The sequence below is a fragment of the Nelumbo nucifera genome, chromosome 1, assembly GCF_055504915.1.
Source record: "Nelumbo nucifera cultivar China Antique chromosome 1, China Antique-T2T, whole genome shotgun sequence".
Classification (NCBI taxonomy): domain Eukaryota; kingdom Viridiplantae; phylum Streptophyta; class Magnoliopsida; order Proteales; family Nelumbonaceae; genus Nelumbo; species Nelumbo nucifera.
This window is the reverse complement of record NC_142649.1, coordinates 7,803,758-7,823,485: the sequence shown is the minus strand read 5'-3', so window position 1 is coordinate 7,823,485 and position 19,728 is coordinate 7,803,758. Positions and strand designations below refer to the sequence as shown.

Sequence of the window (19,728 nt, the reverse complement as noted above, 5' to 3'; positions counted from 1 at the left end):
AAAAGACATATGGAAATCTATGGAAGAGTTACCTAATGTAGACGCAAATGAAATCGAGGGGGTAGTGCTAGAATCCATCTGAAGAAGAAATCTACCATACAACTCTAGATGATCACGGAATGAATTGATGATGTTCCTTGGGATTAGAACCAAAAGGGTGATCATGAGTCATAGTGGAACCTGTAGACTGGTGCTCTTGAGAGGCCATGTTTGCTAAATTATACTTTGAGATTGCAGATTAGGCTTCTTATTTTGTTCTGCTTTCTCACTTAAATCATGAGCCCACTTGGGCTTCCCAAGGAGATCCCAACAAGTGTCTCTAGTGTGCCTACATTGATGACAATGGGTACACCAAAGCTTATCTTTATCATCTACTCTCTTTTTGGAATCACTCTTCTTGAAGGAACTTCCATTGCTTGCATTTGCACCCCCCCCCTCCCCAACTACCAAGCAACTGGCTCCCCCTTAGAGTTCATTACATTTCTCCTATTTTCTTCTAACTGCACCAAGGCATACACTTCTTTAATTAAAGGAAGATCTTTACTTCCTAAAATCTGTACCCTGATTGATTCATACATAAAATTCAGCCCTAAGAGGAAAGCAAAAACTCAATGAGAAATCAGAGACTTGTAGGCCTTGGTATTTGCATCACATTCCCATTCCATATTTAGGTAGTGATCCAAATCCCTCCAAATAGATGTCAAATCTGAGTAATAAGCTAAGAAACTCCTCTCCCCCTGTCTACAAGTGGAGGACTCAGCTTGCAACTGATAGATTTTTGCATGTCCTTGTTCCAAATATGTAGATTCAGCTTGCTTCCAAACTTCATAGGCTATCTCTGCCCATATAAATTTTTTTCTGACTTATGGCAACATAGAAACTAAAAGCCATGACATCACCATGCTATTCTCCTGGTTCGACTTTTCATGCTCTGCACTCCGAGACTTTGGCTCCTTCATTTTCCATATATGTAGCCTATTTTCCGCCTTGTTGTTATGTGTACTTTAATTCCCTTCGACCACTCTAGGTAGTTGAGTCCATCAAAATAAATGACAGCACAGGGAAGTTTATATCCAACCCCCCACTCACTCCACCATGGCTAACAAACACACACCAGATGTGGCTGAATTCTCAGACGACATGGTAACAAGGACTCTTTCTACAGATCAGTCACACAGCCAGCAAAAGAAACAATCACCAGACTACTCACAACCCCCAAAAAAAATATTCACCACTGTCCAGACACAACACAGGTACTGGAACACCTCTGGAACTGATTCAGAAACCAAACAATGATAGAAAACAGATCAAGAAGGTATGGATAGGCTCTATGAATATCAAACACACGTCTTCTAGGGCACATGGATACTACTGTCATCAAAGACAATGCCCAATTATGCTGTTACTGCAAATACAGGTCATCCAGACCTACACAACTCACCAACCTGGGTACAGAAGGATCACACGATCCACAAGGAACTGAAAAAAGGAGCTTCACAGCATCTGTTCACCCTTCTTCCAGGTGATTTCTTGGCACACGACCAAGAAAAAAAGAAAAAAAAAAAAGCAAACAGAAACTACTTACAGATCAGTCGATGCTGTACTATTCCTGCTTTGATAAAAAAAAAGAAATCTGGAGAAAGACTTTGATTGGACTGTCTTCAACCCCAAAACCGATGCTCTGATACCATGTTATCTTGGTAGAAACACAGTAGAAGAGAAGAAGAGAAGAGAGAAGACAAGTTTAGAGAGTCAAAAAGTTAGGCTGGCGGTGCCAGCTGTTGTATTCATACTAGGGCGACCAAAAAACATTATAAAAGGATAGAAAATTACAACAGTGCCCCTGCAGCACTAAATAATAAACTAATAACTTGTTCTAACATCTATTTTATCACTACAATGTTAAAAAATAAAGATTATAATAATATTTTATAATACCATATACAAAATATCTAGGAACTTAAGAAAGGCAACCCTCCACATTTGCCTTGTCACCTAGGCATTGCCTTGACAACTTCAGGGAATTTGAAAAAGGAAGAATACATGAAGATTCTACTAGGATTTGATTATCCTAATGCTTAAGGAAAGCTGTGTAAGTAGAAAAAAGCACCATATGGATTGAAACCGTTTCTTAGACCAAGGTTTGAGGGATTCAGTTGTGCTATGGAAAAAATAGGATACAATTAGAATCAAGCAATTTGCAGACTCTTCATTAAGCAGGGTCTTATAGGTATGACAACAGCAATTGTTATGTTGATAATATTGTTATAACTAGAGAAAATTGCAAGAAAATTGAGCAGATAACATCCTTTCTAGTAAAAGAGTTTGAAATTAAAGACAAGGGGAATCTAAGATACTTTCTTGGGATTAAAGTTAAAAGATCCAAAAGGGGGATTTTCTTGGGATTAAAGACAAGGGGAATCTACTAAAGGAGACAGGAACATTGAGATCAAAACCAGGGCCAATCGAGCAAAATCATCACTTCGGAGACCAAAATGAGCATCCTCTTGTTGATGCTGAGAGGTACCAAATGGTTAGTTGGAATCCTGGTTTACTTATCTCCTCATTCCCAAGGCACTAAGTAAGAGAAGTAAGGTCTTTGGCATTAGGTTGAACAGCTCATTCAAGTGCATTCCTAGATTAGCCAATGAATTAGATGCTGATTAGTTCCATGGTGATTATGGACCTCCTCATTCCTAACTAGGTAGAACAATAAATATGACCATTTCAAAGTCTGTCTCATCACTAAGAACAGATTCTATTGTACATCTGGAACGTTTTATAATAATAAAGTTCATAGTTCTATTTGTTCGAATGAACATTAATGTTGATAAAGGCTTCAAATTCCATGCAGTCGATGAGTGGAAAATGGAGATATTAATAAAAGAAAATGAAATTGTTTTCTTTCTAGAAGAGAGAGAGGACAGAGAGGAGAAGAGATAAGAGAGAAGAGAAGAGAAGAAGAGAGGGACAAAGATGTTTGAGGGTCAAAAGTTCTGGCTGGAAGTACCCAGCTTCTTATTTATAATAACATGAAATAAATAAAAGAAGCAAAAATAAATTCTTGCCCCTAGTGGGACACCCTAATGATAAAACAATAAATAGAAGATAAGAACATGCTGACAGCACCCTAAACTAGCAGCACTCTAACAGCAGAAAAATAACAGCTCTAACAACACTCTCCCTCAAGTTGAGCTGAATATATCTATCATGCCCAACTTGTCACACAGCTCATTATGCCGCAAGTATGGAAGCCCTTTTGTGAGAACATCAGCCAGTTGCTCCTTGGAGTTGACATAAGGAGTGCAAATTTCATCTTTTTCCAATTTCTCTTATGAAGTGCTTGTCCACTTCAATGTGCTTTGTCCTATCGTGTAGGACAGGATTGCTAATAGTGTTTATGGCTGCCTTGTTGTCACAGTAGAGGGACATAGGGCTGTGAACAGTAACCCCAAGCTCCCCTAGAAGATTCTTCTGCCACAATACTCCAGCCACCCCATGTGCCATAGCTCTATACTCTGCTTCAGCACTTAACCTTGCAATTACACTCTGTTTTCTACTTCTCCATGTCACTAGATTTCCTCCCACAAACGTACAATACCCACTTGTGGATTTTCTATCATCCACAGCACCTGCCCAAATAGCATCTGTATAGACTTCCACTTTCAAATGGTTATGTTTACTGAATAGCAAACTAGTTCCTAGATACTTCTTCAAAAACCTGAGAATTCTCTCCACTGCCTCCATGTGTGGTCTCTTAGGGGAACGCATGAATTGGCTTAGGACCCCAACTGAATAAGGCTGCATTTGGCATTCCTTATTTTAAAGACTTATCTCCTTTTTGCAATTAAAATGCTCCTATTAATACTGAGTTTTTTATAGAAAAAAGGAGATAAGTCCTTAAATAAGGAATGCCAAATGCAGCCTAAGCAAAGTCCAGACATGTCATAGACAAATAAAGCAACCTTCACACTAACCTCTAAAACTGGTTTACATCTTTCAGAGGGTCACCATCACAATCACCCAGTTTATAGTCAACATCCATAGGAGTATCTGCTAGCTTTGCACCTAACTTGCATGTGTTTTGTAACAGATCAAGGATGTACTTCCTCTAAGAAATGAAGATGCCCCTTTTTGAGCGAACAACCTCAGTTCTAAGAAAGTACTTTAGTGGACCCAGATCTTCCACTTCAAATTGGGAAGCTAGGAATTCCTTCAACTTTTGTATTTTCGAGCTCCGGTTCCCTACAATGATGATATCATCTACATACACTATAAACATTGCAACTTGTTCTTGGCACCTCTTCACAAAGAGAGTCTGATCAGACTGACATGTTTGAATCCAACTTGCTGCACCGCCATATGAAACCTATTGAACCATGCTCTGGGAGATTGTTTTAGGCCGTAGAGGGACTTTCTTAACTTGCACACCTTATCTTCACTTCCTTTGGCACAAAAACCTGGTGACTGAACCACATACACCTCCTCTTCCAAATAACCATTTAAAAAGGCATTCTTTACATCAAGTTGATGCAATTCCCAATCAAGGTTTGCAACCAATGATATAAGAACCCGAATTGAGTTCACCTTAGCTACTAGAGAAAATGTTCCATCATAGTCAACACCATAGACTTGAGTGTACCCTTTTGCTACCAACCTTGCTTTGTACCTTTCAATTGTTCCATCCGCCTTGTGTTTTACTGTAAACACCCATTTACACACCACTGGGTCTTTCCCTTTTAGAAGATCCACCAATTCCCAAGTGTGCTTCTTATGAAGGGCATTAATCTCCTCCTTCATAGCATCTGTCCATTTAGGGCAAGTTAAAGCCTTTGCCACATTTCTATGCATGGGAATGCTATCAACTACAGATAGGAAGACACGGTAAGAGAGGGAAATATTATCATATGATACATACTAGGTAATGGGGTGTTTGGTAGTGCATGACCAGACTCCCTTTCTTTGAGCAATAGGAATGTCAAGGTCATCCACAACCGAAATGGGAGCAGGGGCATCAACAGGAGCATGGGTGCCTAGTCATTTGGACTTACCTCTTGGGAATCTGAAGGTGTCGGTTACTCAGTATCTAGTAGCTCCACATCTTTATCATGTTGCTGATCTCTACGGCAATTACATATGAAGGCATGAAAAGAAGCAGGATCTAGAACAGAAGCAAGGGATACTTGACAAACCCGCTTTTCCTCCTCCACGCTACTCTCCCCTTGAGGAGAAGCAGGGAAGAATGGTTCAAACTCAATAAAGGAAACATCCATAGAGACAAAAAACTTATGACCAATGGGATCAAAGCATCAGTAACCCTTTTGAGAGGAGGGATACCCCAAAAAGATACATGGAATAGACCAAGGGTCTAACTTACCATGAGACAGAGATAAATCATGGACAAAAGCATGACAACCAAACACTCATGGGGATGGAAAATAAAGGAGACTGAGGGGACAACTAATGAGGAACCTTCTAGTTCAACACTCTGGAGGGCATGCGATTGATGACATGAGCAGTAGCAAGTACAACATCTATCCAAAATCATTTTGGTACATTCATCTGTAACATCATCCCTCGTGCTACCTAAAGGTGTTTGTTATTTCTTTCTGCAACACCATTCTATTGTGGTGTTCTCGCACATAAACTCCTATGAAGGGATCCATGAGAAGCAAAAAACTCATTGAGCTCACCATGGAAATATTCATTTGCATTATTTGATTGAAAAATATAGATTTCAACATGAAATTGCGTAAACACCATCCTCTAGAAATCCCTCACAATCTTTGGAACTTCGTCTTTGCTACGCATGGGAAATACCCCTATATAGCAGGAAAAGTCATCAATCAATGTGATAAAGTAGTTATACCCACCCTCTAAAGTTATAGTAGTAGCCCCCCAAACATCAGAATACACAATATGGAAAGGGAAACTTGATCTTTTATTACCTGAATGAAATATTATTCTACATTGCTTGCTCAACTAACATGTTTGACACTAGAAATCTAACATTGAACAAGACTTAAATAAAAAAGGAAACAAAGAATTCACTACTTAAAATGACACATGACTTAACCGATTATTCCACAGAAAAAATACTCCTATTTGATTAACTATGTGACTCTAGAGATGACACTGGGAAACCAGCCTTGTTGTCAAGAGTGTAGAGATCATCCACTAAGCTTCCTCTACCAATTGTCCTCCCATAAGTTAGATACTGAAAAACACATGAACCAAGAAAAAAAGGTTAAACTACAGTTTTAACAGCTTGTGATGATACTAATGGAAAGAACATTGATGGGAAGTTGAGGTACATGCAACACATTATTCAGGTTAAGTCCATGAGGAAAGGATATTGATCATTAGCCTGCAATGAAGGAGAATGATCCATCTACAAGCTTCACCTTATCCCTTTCTAACAAAAGGCTATAAGACTAAAAAAGATTTGGCTTACCAATCATGTGGTTAGAGGCCCCTGAGTCAATGATCCAAGGGGAATCAGTGGCAATGGAGAAATGGAAGGCAAAGGTTACATTACCTGATGTAGAAGCAAATGAAGTAGGAATACCAATAGTTGAATTATCCATCTAGCGTAAGGCCCTACCAAATGACCATGAAAGGAATTAATGATATCTTCCTTGGTGTCAAAACCAGTGAAGTGCTCCTGAGCAGTACGAGTTGACACCCTAGCAGGCTGAGTATCTTGGGGTTGCCATATTTGCTGCATTAGACTTCTTCTGACCCTACACCTTAACCTGTTCTTGGTTCTTTACATCCCACTTTGACCTTCCATAGAGCTTCCAGCATGTGTCAGGTATATGTCTTGAACGCCGACAATGAGTACTGATCAACTTGTCTTTATCGTCAACTATCTTGGAATCACTCTTCTTTCCCATATTGTTACCACCCACTGTAGCTAATGCCACCTGTTGCTCCCCGGCCCCCTTAGTTATAACCATCACACTCCATCTACTTTCCACAAACTGGACAAGAGCATACACCTCTTGAATTGAAGGCAACTCTTTACTTCCCAAAATCTGAACTCTAAGAGATTCTTATACGGGGTCTAGTCCCAACAAGAAAGAAAAAACCTATTGCTGAGAAACCAACTTCTTATAGGCTTTAGCATCATCATCAAGTTTCCACTCTATAGCCTGATAGTGGTCCAACACCTTCCATTCTGAAGTAAGGGCTGAATAATAGGCTAACAAACTACGGTTACCCTGTTTATCGGTTGAGGATTCAGCTTGTAGCTGGTAAATCTTGGTATAGTGCCTTTGCTTAGAGTTGGTGGTTTTGGTCTATTCCCACATTTCACTAGCAGTTTCTACCCACATAAAGCTCTTCACATCAGGTTCCATGGCTGCAAGAAGCCAGGACATCACTATGCTCTGCTCTTGGTCCCACCTATCATGTTCAGTTTTCCCACTCTTAGGTCCTTCATTTTACTCTTCTGTTTATGTAACCAGCTTTTCCCCTTGTTGTAACATAAAATTTTACACCTTTAGCCCACTCTGGTAGTTCAGGCCATTTAAAGGGGTAATTGGCATAGGAAACCCGGATGAAGCAGAATCATCATTTGCCATTGAGAAAAAATTCTATAGGACAAAAAACAAGAACCACAGGTGCACAAGACTTGTCCTCACTCAGCTACTACCACTCACAGTCACAATTAGGACACTAAACACCAAAAATTCTGCTTCTGAAGTAAAGAAAATACTGCTGAAATCCCATTGGCAGCAATTAAACAGTCCAGAAATTTAAGTTCTAGTCACCATTAGACCACACACTACATATACCAAACAATCACAGCACATGCATGTGACAAAGGGTATCACACACAACACATACCAAGTAATCACAGCGCATACCTGTGACAAAGGGGATCACGCACCCCTGTACAGCACCTGTATGAAGGTGCAAACCCAAAGGAAAAGAGCCTTCACAGCATCGGCCACCTCCAACTAGGGTTACCTTGGTGTTACGACCAAGAACCCAAAAAAACCAGTAAAAGAGTGTTCTGACCAGTCCGATTAGGGTTTCTTGTCTTCCCTGTCCAAAAATCAGAAATCTGAGTAAAGTGAATGTGATTCAGAGAGAAAAAAGGATTCCTATTGCCCAGATTGTGCTTTGATACCATGTTTTCTTTCTAGAAGAGAGAGAGGAGGGAGAGGAGAAGAGAGAAGAGAAGAAGAGAGGGAGAAAGATGTTTGAGGGTCAAAAGTTCTGGCTGGCGGCGCCCAGCTTCTTATTTTTAATAACATGAAATAAATAAAAGAAGAAAAAAGACATTCTTGCCCCTGGCAGCACACCCTAATAATAAAACAATAAATAGAGGATAAGAACATGCTGACAGCACTCTAACAGCAGAAAAATAACAACTCTAACAACAGAAACAATTTGATAAATTTGACAAAAATAAAAATGCAAACCTTGAGTAGCAGTTGGACCAAAGACCTTGTTGAACTTAAACATCCGGCAGCTGTCTTTTCCTTGTTTGGAGGGATTTACAACAGCTAATTCACCGTTATCACCAATATATTCTATGGTTGTCTGCTTTCCATTCTGCCCAGGAAGGAATGGCCTTATACGACAGTACACCCTAATATTACCTATCAAAGAAAAACAAAACTAAGAAGCAAAATAATTAACTATAACACAGCCATTAATTGTAAGTTACTAATTAATGGCACCTTTCAAGTCCTGAACTTCATTATAAAGCCTCCGGTTTTCTGCAAGAACTACGTGATAATTTTCAACTGTATCTGCTAATCCTTTAAGCTTTTTACCTGCACAAATTGAATGTTGAGAATAAAAATTGGACATACCAGTATAACTCTAATAAGAATCTATTGGGTTAATACATCATACCCAAGTGACTAAATTCCTCTAAATAGGTTTGTTGTGTACTCATAACCTCTTGCTTGATGGACTCAGAAGCTACCCTCAGTTCCTGAATGGTTTCAAAGCATGAATGAAAGGTCTTAAGTGTAAGAGCACTGAAAAAGATGAGGAAAGAGTTCAGAACACAGTAAATTTAGCAAACCTGAAGAGATTCAAACTGAGACTTTATAAAACTCAGGTAGCTGCATTCCTTTTTCTTCCAATTTTCAGCTTTAGAACTGGAAAATGCCTCAAATTCTTTAACTTCCTCCTGTGAAGTTTTTAAAAGGAATTCAAGCTCCTTTAATCTCTCCTCCAGGTCATGTTTAGTTCCCTTAGCCTCCGATTCCAACTGCAAACAACGCTCTTCGTAAGTCCTTTTGGCCATTACTAATTCCTGCTTCAGGGAAGATATTTCACTATCAGTGAGGTCCTTCTCTTTCATTAGTCTAAGCACATCCTGCTCATGTTTCATTCTCTCTTCCATTTTGGTCTTCTCTGTCTGCAATGAGCAATAGATAATGAGAATAGTAATGCAGCAATTAAATATGCAAATACATGTTACATGTAAAGTAATATGTCAAGAATATGATTAATGCATTGTAATAGTAGTTTAGTAATATGTTGATTGTTAGAATACAGGTTACACGCTTATAACTATGAGAGCAGAGTTGTAATTTCAGCATTTATTATAATAGACACCTTTTTGGGTGGACTAGAAAGATTAGGTTGAATGTCTATTGCTCTCCCTATTTTCTCTTTTTCTTTTCTAACAACAGAATGAATTTCATTTTTTATCAATAACTCATAACTTTCATTAATAAAAAGAACTAAATACAGTAGAAAGGGAGATAAAATCTCTTTACTCCCACACCATTAGACAAACAAAAAAAAACAAAGAGAACAAGATTACAAGTGAGCCCAAAACATAGAGTCCCTAGTCATCCCTTGTTTGGCTAACCCATCAGCAAAGGAGTTCGCACTTCTTTTTACCCAGTTCAGTTTGACTTCAGTATCCTTAGTCAGTCACATAAATGTCCTCTTCTCATTGCTGTAGTTCCAAAAGCTAGCATTATCTTCTTTTAGCCAGCCCACTACAATTTAGAATCTCCCTCTATAACCAATTTAGTGATGTTCATCTCATTAACCCTTTGAATTCCTTCTAGGACATCTGAGATCTCAGCCCGGAGAGCATCACCCACTCCAATTGGCCCTGAAAACATAGCTAACACCCTACCCTCCTCAATTCTTAGGACACCCCCAATACCTGAAGGACATGGGTTTCCAACAAGGTTTTTAAAACCGACCTGGAGAACAAACCGGTCAAAACCATTCGAACGGTCGGCCCGTTCTGACAAAAAAAATAAAAAAATAAAAAACGGTCAAAACCATTCGAATGGTTCGAACGGTTAACCGCCCGGGTCAGCGGTTTGCTGACCAAAATCAACGATCAAGATAATACAGTCCACCTGCTTCATGCCCTCCACCAATCTTCATCCCCGTCTTGAGATCCTGAAAGACACACATAGAAGGATAAAAGGTAATGAAGCAGTTAAGTGATTTGGTTAGCTTACTAACAGACATAAGGTTAAAAGGCAATTTAGGAACATACAGAACTGATGAGAGGGATATAGGATCTAGGTCAACATTACCAACACCACAAATTGAGGATGTGGAACCATTAGCAAGGGTGACAGATTATGATGTTGAGCAATGAGATAAGGAGGAAAACACACCTGGAGTTCCAGTCATGTGATCAGAGGCTCCAGAGTCAATGATCCAAGGATTGGGTGTAGATGCCAGACAAGCCATACCTGAGTGAGCAAAAGTCGTCGTGTTCTGCTGTGATTGGATAAACCTCTCATATTCATCACGGGGAACACTCACCATCTCCTTCATGGGACCATCTGTGGATGTAGGAGGCAACTGGTCAGATGAATGATTCTCCTGTCTAAAGCTGGAACTTGAGTCACCGGTCACGGCATGATTGGCCCAGGTTGAGGGAGGACCATGTAAATCATAACAATAGTTGATGGTATGTCCATCCATACCACAATGAGTGCACTTCCTCGAGCCTGAGCTACGTCCTCTACCATGGGCTCCCCCTGAATCTCTGCTCCCAGTACGACCACCACCACGATTATAAGTAGACCCACCATTGCCACTTCGGCCATATGCAGAACCACTACCACCACCACGACTAAACTGAGCTCCCCGAGCTCCACCTCTACCACCACAGCCTCTCGATGCAGCAAAGGCAGATCTATCTGAGATATTAGAGTTCTCAGTAGATCCAATAGAAATCCTCCGAAGTCGAGCAAATACCTCTTCTAGGGACGGAAGAGCTGATCCCCCAAATATCTGAGCCCGTACTGGTTCATATTCAAACTTTAGTCCCACCAAAAATCTAGTCACATCAAGCTACTCTCTCTGTTGTTGTTGAATCTTGACATCAGAAGTGAGAGGATGATAGACATTCAACTCATTACGTATGTTCCTCATGTTGGCATAGTACTCCTCAAGACTCTGATTGCCTTGTTGCAAATTAAAGTACTCTTGATAAAGCTGATAAACTCTGGTTGTATTGTCCTGCACCGAATACAATTTCTTCGCATGGTCCCACACATCTTTGGCAGTATCAAGGAACATGAAGTTCACACTAATCCTGGGTTCCATACTGTTCCACAACCATGTGATGATCTGAGCGTCCTCTTGCTCCCAGTCTTCATACTCATGAGAGTCAGAGGAGGGTTTCTCCTCTCTGATGTGTTTTACCTTCTTCTTTGCCTTCAGAAAGACTTCAACGGATTTAGCCCAAGGCACATAATTCTCTCAATTTAACTTAATGGAGGTCATCTGAACATTTAGGTAGTTTGTAGGCACCATCACACTAGGTTTATAATCATTATTGTCTCCCATTATGTTATCACCAGTTCTGCACACTTGCTGAATTCTATTATCACTGAGATCTGCACACTACACACCACTAGGTCACACCTGTCACACTGATTGCAGCACTAATTGTTGCTGGAATGTGTGCTCTTTACACCACAAACCCTAGATCACACCTGTCACACTGATTTCAGCACTTGTTGTTGCTGAAAAGTGTGCTCACACCACAAACCCTACTCCTAAAACTACCTGAAATCTCACCACTATATGCTCATATCTCTTCCTTCAAAATGCACAAAGAAACCAACATAAACCCTAGCACTTACTGGCCGAAACCCTAGCAAATGGTCTGAAACACACCTCCTATTTAATCCATAACAGAAATCATGCACTGAAATCTCTTACCTTATCGCTGAAGTAACACCCATGCGAGCAGGAGAGCAGTCCACACACAACAACCACTTCACACACAACAGCCACTTAACTGATTTAGGATCAAACTTGCGCTAGGAAGGACTCATATCATGAACAAAACAAACACAACCAAAGACCTTGAGGGGTAGATTAAGAGGTTCATCAGGGAAGGGTTGTTGATGAGGAGAATGAAGGTTAAGGACCCTTGATGGGAGTCTGTTAATGAGATATACAGCTATCTCAACAGCATCACCTCAGAAACGAGTTGGAACAAGAGTTTGGAACAATAAGCCTCGAACAACTTCAACCACATGCCTATTTTTTCTTTCAGCCACCCCATTCTGTTGTGGAGTATGACTACAAGAACTTTGGTGAATAGTGTCCCTGTCTTCAAGAAATATATGCAAGTGATATTCAAAGTATTCCTTGGCATTGTCAGATCTTATTATCTCAACTCTTTTCTCAAATTGTGACTCGACCATATTCATGAAGTTTTGAACAATCATAGGAACTTCATCTCTATTTTTCATCAAATAAAGCCATGTATACCGACTGTAGTCATCAATGAAGAGAATGAAATATATGTACCCCCATAGTTTTCAAGGCACCAAGGTGAGGCTAGGTGACTGGGGGTGCCTAGTCGCCTAGTCGCCTAGGCGCCCGCCTAGGCGATGGATATTTTATGTTAAAAACATAGATCCTAGGGCAGTTCCCTAGGTACCATAACCATATTTCTTTAATAATTATTCATGATTTTCATAAGAAAAGTATAAATTCCATATTAAAGTATAGAAAATCAACATATTCATGAGAAGAAAAGGAATAAGGAAAATAAAACTCAAAAAATATAGGGGCTGAACCCTTATTTTTGTTATAGGAAAAGAAGAAAATAAAAAGTATTGGTAGTAATAGTAGTAGTAGTAGAAGAAGAAGAAGAAGAAGTAGAAGAAGAATATATGGAAGAGGAAAATGTTCTGATTAGATAAAACATTTAGTTCTTCCTTACTTATTGGTTCAGGCTTTTAAGTCTTTGAGGGTTTAATGCAGCATTTAGCAATGTTTATGTTGATTAAACCCTAATAAATAAGAAAATAATAAAAAGAAATTAGTATATAAACACACAAAATGATTATTATAGTTTAATAATGTCTATTTTATAATTATAATCTCAAAAAAGAACGAATAAAAAAGTTCTTTACAGTAGGAAGTAGAAAACTGTTAGGCGATTAGGCGAGGCAAGCCTCAAAGGGCACCTTGTCGCCTAGGCATCGCCTAGGCGTTGCCTTGACAACTATGGTACCCCCCCCCCCCCCCATAAAGGGGACAGCATATGGGCCCCAAACATCAGTATGGATCAAGTGGAAAGCAACATTACTTCTTTCACTGCTTGCAAAATATGTGTTTCTACATTGTTTGGATAAATGACAAACTTCACATTCAAAATTCAATTTAGACACAAAATCAAACAATTTTGGAAACAAAAACTTGACAGAATTGACAAACATATGACCAAGGCGACAATGCCATAATTTCAAAAGACTCATTTTCTCATTAGAACAAGACTCAATCTGGCTTCACAATCCATGCTCTAAAGGTCCATCCAAGAGGTAGACTCCATCCACTTCATGCCTATTTCAAATTGTCTTCCCCATGCTCAGGTCCTGAAAAACACAATGGTTAGAAAAAAAAGGTCACTGAGAAATTATGGGATTTTGTTAGAGAACTAATAGACAATAATTTCTTTTGTAGCTGGGGCACATGTAGAACAAATTCAAGAGAAAGGTTATTAGTGATTCTGACTTCACCCTGACCCGAGATTGGGGTCTGAGATCCATCCGCAACAATAATCTTGCCCTTCCCCGGGGTTAACTTTTATGAGGTAAAATGTGAAGACATACCAGTCATATGGCACTGGCCCCAAAGTCTACAATCCATGGGCTAAAGGAGGTGGAACAAGCAAGTGAAGTACCTGTCTTGGCATATGAACTAGATAAATTACTAAGTCCAGAACCAGATGATGAGGATGTACCACCCTTCTCTAGTTGCAACAATATATTCTTGAGTTTGTCCATCACATTAGTAGATTCAAGCACATCCAAGGGTTGAGCATCATTACCAACTGTAGCCAAGTGACCATTGCCCTTCTTCCCAGTTTTGTACTTCTCCGGTTTTAGATGAGGATTGATCTTCCAGCACCTTTCTTTAGTGTGTCTTGGCTTCTTGCAGTACTCACAAATAACATCCTCGACCTTCTCTGCAATGGGATGTTTGCTAGTATTTTGCTTGGGTCGAGATGACATTAAGGCAGAATGATCACTCACGGAGGATTACATCATGGCGGTTCTTCAGCTTTCTTCCCCTTGTATAAGAGAATAAGCAGTAGCAAGAGAGACAACGCCTGCACTAAGAATGTGTTACCTGGTGAAATCAAACTCTAGGTTTAAGCCTGCCAAAAAATCAAAGACTCTATTCTCCTCTATGTACTTCCGATACTGCTCACCATCTTCAGGGTCCTTCCAAACTAGAGATTTCAAGTGATCCATTTCTTCCCAGATAAACTGTAGAGAAGAGAAATACATAGCAACAGATCTCTCCCCTTGACGCATACTGCAAGCTTCCCTCCGAAGCTAATACACACCAGCAATATTGTTAACGTGGGAATAAGTAGCAACCACCCTATCCCAGATATCCTCGACAAATGGAAGAAACATGTAATTTCGGGCAATATGAGGTTGCATTGAGCAAATCAGCCATGACATAACAAGGGAGTTGTCCTGTTCCCACCTTGCAAATTTCAGGTCTTCAGGACTCAGCTTCACTTCCCTTCCTGTGATGAATCCCAGTTTACCCCTCCTAGTAATGGTAAGTTTAGTAGACTGAGACCACTCTAAAAAATTAGTTCCATCTAGTTTAACAATAATTATCATACCACTGGAAATATCTGCAATTCTCGAGAGCACGCTAGGCCCATCTGAAAATCCTTAAATGATTCCATATTCTAACAAGACACCTTTTAACCAACCAAAAAGGACCCCCAACACTTTAACCGAGGTTCCAGACCTAAAAACTAGGTTACCACACAGTTAAGAACCAAAGGAAGCACGAAAAAACTAGGCTGGCGGCAAAATAGAAGGAGAAAAAAATCTCCCAAAAATCACATAGTGCTCAGAAAATTATGGGACCACTTCCCGTCAATCCCAAATTGAAAAACGACCTGAATGGTCTAGGTTTTACAGCTGAAAAATATCATTAAACATGCTGTACATGGCTCGACATCAGATCTGGAATTTCTGTAATTTTTTCCTTAAAAATTCCACCAAAAATCATAGAAGCTTCATAGGTTGCTGCCGGCACTTGTACGGACTGCTGACATCATCCGGCGGCAGTCTGACGTCAGCAATCACCTCTAGGTAGGATATCAGCAGAGAACAACTCCCAGATGCTTCTACCCTCTCTGATACCAAGTTGCAGAAACTAGGGTTCAAAGAGAGAGGAAGAAGAGAAGAGAAGAGAAGAGAAGAAGAAGAATAGGAAGAAGATAGCAAGTGTCGAGAGGTGTGTGTTATTCACCGTTCACACCCTCAAAAGATTACTTTATAATTTGAGAAAATAATAATTACAAGAAGACCCCTATATGGGTGCCCAAATACTGAGAGTATAAGAAAGGAGAAAAAAACCAAAAACACCCCTGTGTAGCCATTCTCAACAATCAGCAATTGAATATGACTAGGCAATATCAAATTGAAATTGATATCTTCTCTTAAGTTCAAGGGGAGAAGCGAATTCAGGAATATTATGCGGGGTTTGTGAATCTTTGGACTGAATATGAACTGACTCATTTTGGGGATCTGTTTATAGACCGTTGCGTGAAAACTATGAAGAAACACCTCCATAAGAGAAAGACCATGCACTTTTTGATGCACCCCAGGCCTGATTATGAGACTCTATGCTCTAGTATACTCAGCAAAGAGCCAGTGCCTAATCTTGATGCAATTCTTGGAGAGTTGTTAAGGGAGGAAATTCGTCTTCTTACCTTGTCTACACTAGATTAAAAGAAGGAACATGAGATTGATACAATGTTTTTGGCTACCAAACAGAAAGGTAAGAAAGACTTCTCGAAGATGCAATGTTATGAATGCAAAGAATATGGTCACGTGGCATCCCACGTCAAGAAGAAAAACTTTTGTACCTACTGCAAACAGCAGGGAAACATTATAGTGGAATGCCCAACTAGGCCTCCCAAGAAAGGACAACATAAGGCTTATCAAGCCTTGGCTGAACCTGTTTCTACTGATACTGTCACCTCATCATTAGCTCATAAACCAAGTGCATAGGGAAATCTAACTGAAGAAAAGATTCGTGAGCTCATGTCTTTAGCTATTTCCTCTGCTTTTTCTGCTTATGGACTGGCTGGTAAGTCTGCTTATTTGTATTCATCTCCTTCTCACATGTGGATTATTGATTTTGGGGCCTCAAATTACATGACTGAAGCCTCCTTTGGTCAGTCTCCTAAACCTTACACCTCTATCAACCATATTATTACTACTAATGGTGATCCTATACCTATATGTGGTTGTGATGATTTATTTTTGTCCACTTCTATGTCCAAACCCTTGCATCTTCCCAAAACCTTCTTTGTGCCTAAATTGACTACTAGTCTTATCTCTGTTGGGCAACTTGTTGATAATGGTAACAATGTCTTATTTACTCGTGATGGTTGTTTTATCCAGGACCAACACACTGGGGAGCTAAAAGGGAAGGGGTATAGGCTTGGAAGGCTGTTTGCTCTAGAATTCAAGAATAAGAGAGATTCACTAGACTCCTATTTGTTGTCTATTACCCCTAGTTCTTCTATTTCCTCCTGTAATAATGTGTGGAACTAATGGCACAAACGTTTGGGTCACACTCGTGCTAAAAATTTGGATTACTTATTTTCTTCTGGTTGTTTGCCTATCACTACTTCATTTAAGAATGTTGATAAATCCTGTTTAACTTGCTGCTATAGTAAAAGTGATGTTTTACCTTTTCCATCTATACCTTTTTACCTTATTCACAGTGATGTGTGGTCGTCTCGAGTTATTTCACGCTTGGGTTATAAGTATTTTGTGTTATTCATTGATGATTGTACTCGATACACATGGGTTTATTTCTTTCGAAAGAAATCAGAAGTTTTATCCATGTTTAAGAATTTCCGTGCTATGATAATGACCCAGTTTAAAAGTACCATAAGCATTTTGAGGTCAAATTCAGGGGGGAGAGTACTATGATGGTGAGGATGGTGAGTTTCAACCATATCTTAAATAACATGGTATTCAGTCCCAGAGATCTTGTCCTGGTACTCCTCAACAAAATGGAGTAGTAGAGAGCAAGAATCGCCACATTGCTAGTATGGTGAGATCCTTGATACAAGACTCTCATGCTCACTTACCTTCTAGGTGGAGGCAACCCGCACAGTTGTTCACCTCATCAATATTCTTCCTACATCTATCCTTGGAAATTCTTCTCCCCATCAATCCTTATTTCATCACCCACCAAACCTATCCATACTTCAAGTCTTTGGATGTGTTTGTTTTGTTCATCTCCCTCCCCATGAACGCACTAAGCTAACAGTTCAATCAGCTATATGTGCATTTACAGGATATAGTATGGAACACGAGGGATTTCTTTGTTATGATCCCAAAATCCGTAGGTTGCGCATTTCCTGCAATGTCATCTTTCTTGAGAACCTTTCATTCTTTGAACATATTAGTAAATTGCCTACACCACCCATTTCTATTCTACATAACTTTGGCTCTGCAGGTGATTCTCCTTCTTCATTTCAACCACTTCAGATGTATTTCAAGAAGCATCTAGTTCGCCCATCACCTATGCCTCCTCCACTTCCAGCAACAATGACTGGTCATTCCTCTCCATCCATTACTACTGTAAGTACAAATTCTCCTCCCGAGGATTTACCTTCATCTATTCCTTTGTGTCAATCATCACGTATTTCTCGTCCACCTTATCGCTATGGCTTCTTTTCTAGTCATAGCTCCTTCTTAGTTGTTTTGTCATCCATAGATATTCCTAAGTCTTACAGCCAGGCCGTAGCAATTAAGCATTGGAAAGATGCTATGGATTCAGAGGTTCAGGCTTTATTGGAAATGATACATGGGATCTTGTCTCTCCTCCCCCAAATGCCTCCATCATTGGTAGCCGATGGGTTTACACCGTGAAACTCAAATCAGATAGTACTTTGGCCAGATATAAGGCTTGTTTGGTTGCTTAAGGCTACAAGCAAGAGTATGGAATTGACTATGATAAACCTTTTGCTCCTGTGGATAAAATGACAACAATTTGTTTGCTACTAGCCATTGCTGCTCTTAGACAATGGACAATTCATCAGATGGATGTCAAGAATGCCTTCCTCCATGGAAAGTTACAAGAGACAGTTTATATGAAACCACCTCCCGGCTACTGTGACAACCCTCAATTGGTGTCTAAACTGAAGAAATCCCTATATGGTCTTAAAAAAGCTCCACGAGCTTGGTTTGACCGCTTTCGTACAATATTGTTGGAGGCTGGTTTTGAGCAGAGTACATCGGATTACTCTCTTTTCACTCTCAAGCGAGCTCAAGGGTTGACTCTTCTTTTAGTTTATGTTGATGATATCCTTATCACTGGAGATGATGTGGATGGTATTAACAAACTGAAACTTCTGCTTAGTAACTCCTTCAAAATGAAAGATCTTGGGCTAGTGACATACTTCCTTGGGCTTGAAATTCAAAGAAGTCATCAAGGTTAGTTTATCAACCAACAGAAATATGCCTCTGATTTGGTGATTCTTGCTCACTTAACTGACTCCATACAATTTGATACACCTTTGGAGCTTAACCGTAAGCCGAGTAAGGATGAGGATGATCTTCTCCCTGATGCTACCCTATATCGGCGGCTTGTAGGTAGTCTTATCTACCAAACCATGACTAGACCAGACATTTTCTATGCAGTTCAGATCATGAGTCAATTTGTATTTGCTCCACATCAGCCTCACTACTCTACAATTCTCCGGAGTATTCGTTATGTCAAGGGTACACTATCACATGGATTATTTTTCCCATCCTCTTCCTCCACACATGTCTAAGCTTATGCAAATGCTGATTATGCAGGTTGCCCTAACACTCATCGCTCTACTACTGGCTGGTGTATATTCCTTGGTGATTCCCTGATTTCTTGGAAATGCAAGAAACAACAAACGGTTTCCAAGTCATCTACTGAAGCCAAGTACAGAGCCATGTCCTCAGTATGCACTGAAATAGTCTGGCTTAAAGCGCTACTTCATGACATGGATATTGATCACTCATCTGCTATTCCTCTGTTTGCTGACAACATGAGTGCAATCAAGATTGCATCCAATCCCATATTTCATGAGCGTACTAAACACATTGAGGTGGATTGTCACTTCATTTGTGACCTTCTCCACGCGGGTCACATCTCTCTCCCACATGTTTCATCAGGCCTACAACTTGTGGATCTCTTCACCAAAGCCCAACATAATTTTCT

At 39.9% G+C, this 19,728-nt stretch overlaps 1 protein-coding gene and 1 long non-coding RNA gene across 5 annotated transcripts in view; one reads left to right on the top strand and one right to left on the bottom strand.

The window, feature by feature from the left end:
- The window catches only part of LOC104586983 (kinesin-like protein KIN-14K), a 105,265-nt gene that overhangs the window by 68,693 nt on the left and 16,844 nt on the right, over window positions 1–19,728 (bottom strand). For all 4 annotated transcript variants that reach the window (XM_088896427.1, XM_088896425.1, XM_088896424.1 and 1 more), the window contains 4 exons: window positions 9,047–9,385; window positions 8,872–8,953; window positions 8,694–8,789; window positions 8,433–8,612 (listed from right to left, as the gene is read on the bottom strand). In XM_088896427.1, the coding sequence (XP_088752553.1) occupies window positions 8,433–8,612; window positions 8,694–8,789; window positions 8,872–8,953; window positions 9,047–9,385 (697 nt within the window). The remainder of the gene's footprint in view (window positions 1–8,432; window positions 8,613–8,693; window positions 8,790–8,871; window positions 8,954–9,046; window positions 9,386–19,728) is intronic.
- Window positions 1–19,728, top strand: part of LOC148802872 (uncharacterized) — a 91,766-nt gene that overhangs the window by 58,431 nt on the left and 13,607 nt on the right. The gene's annotated exons all lie outside the window — the stretch shown is intronic.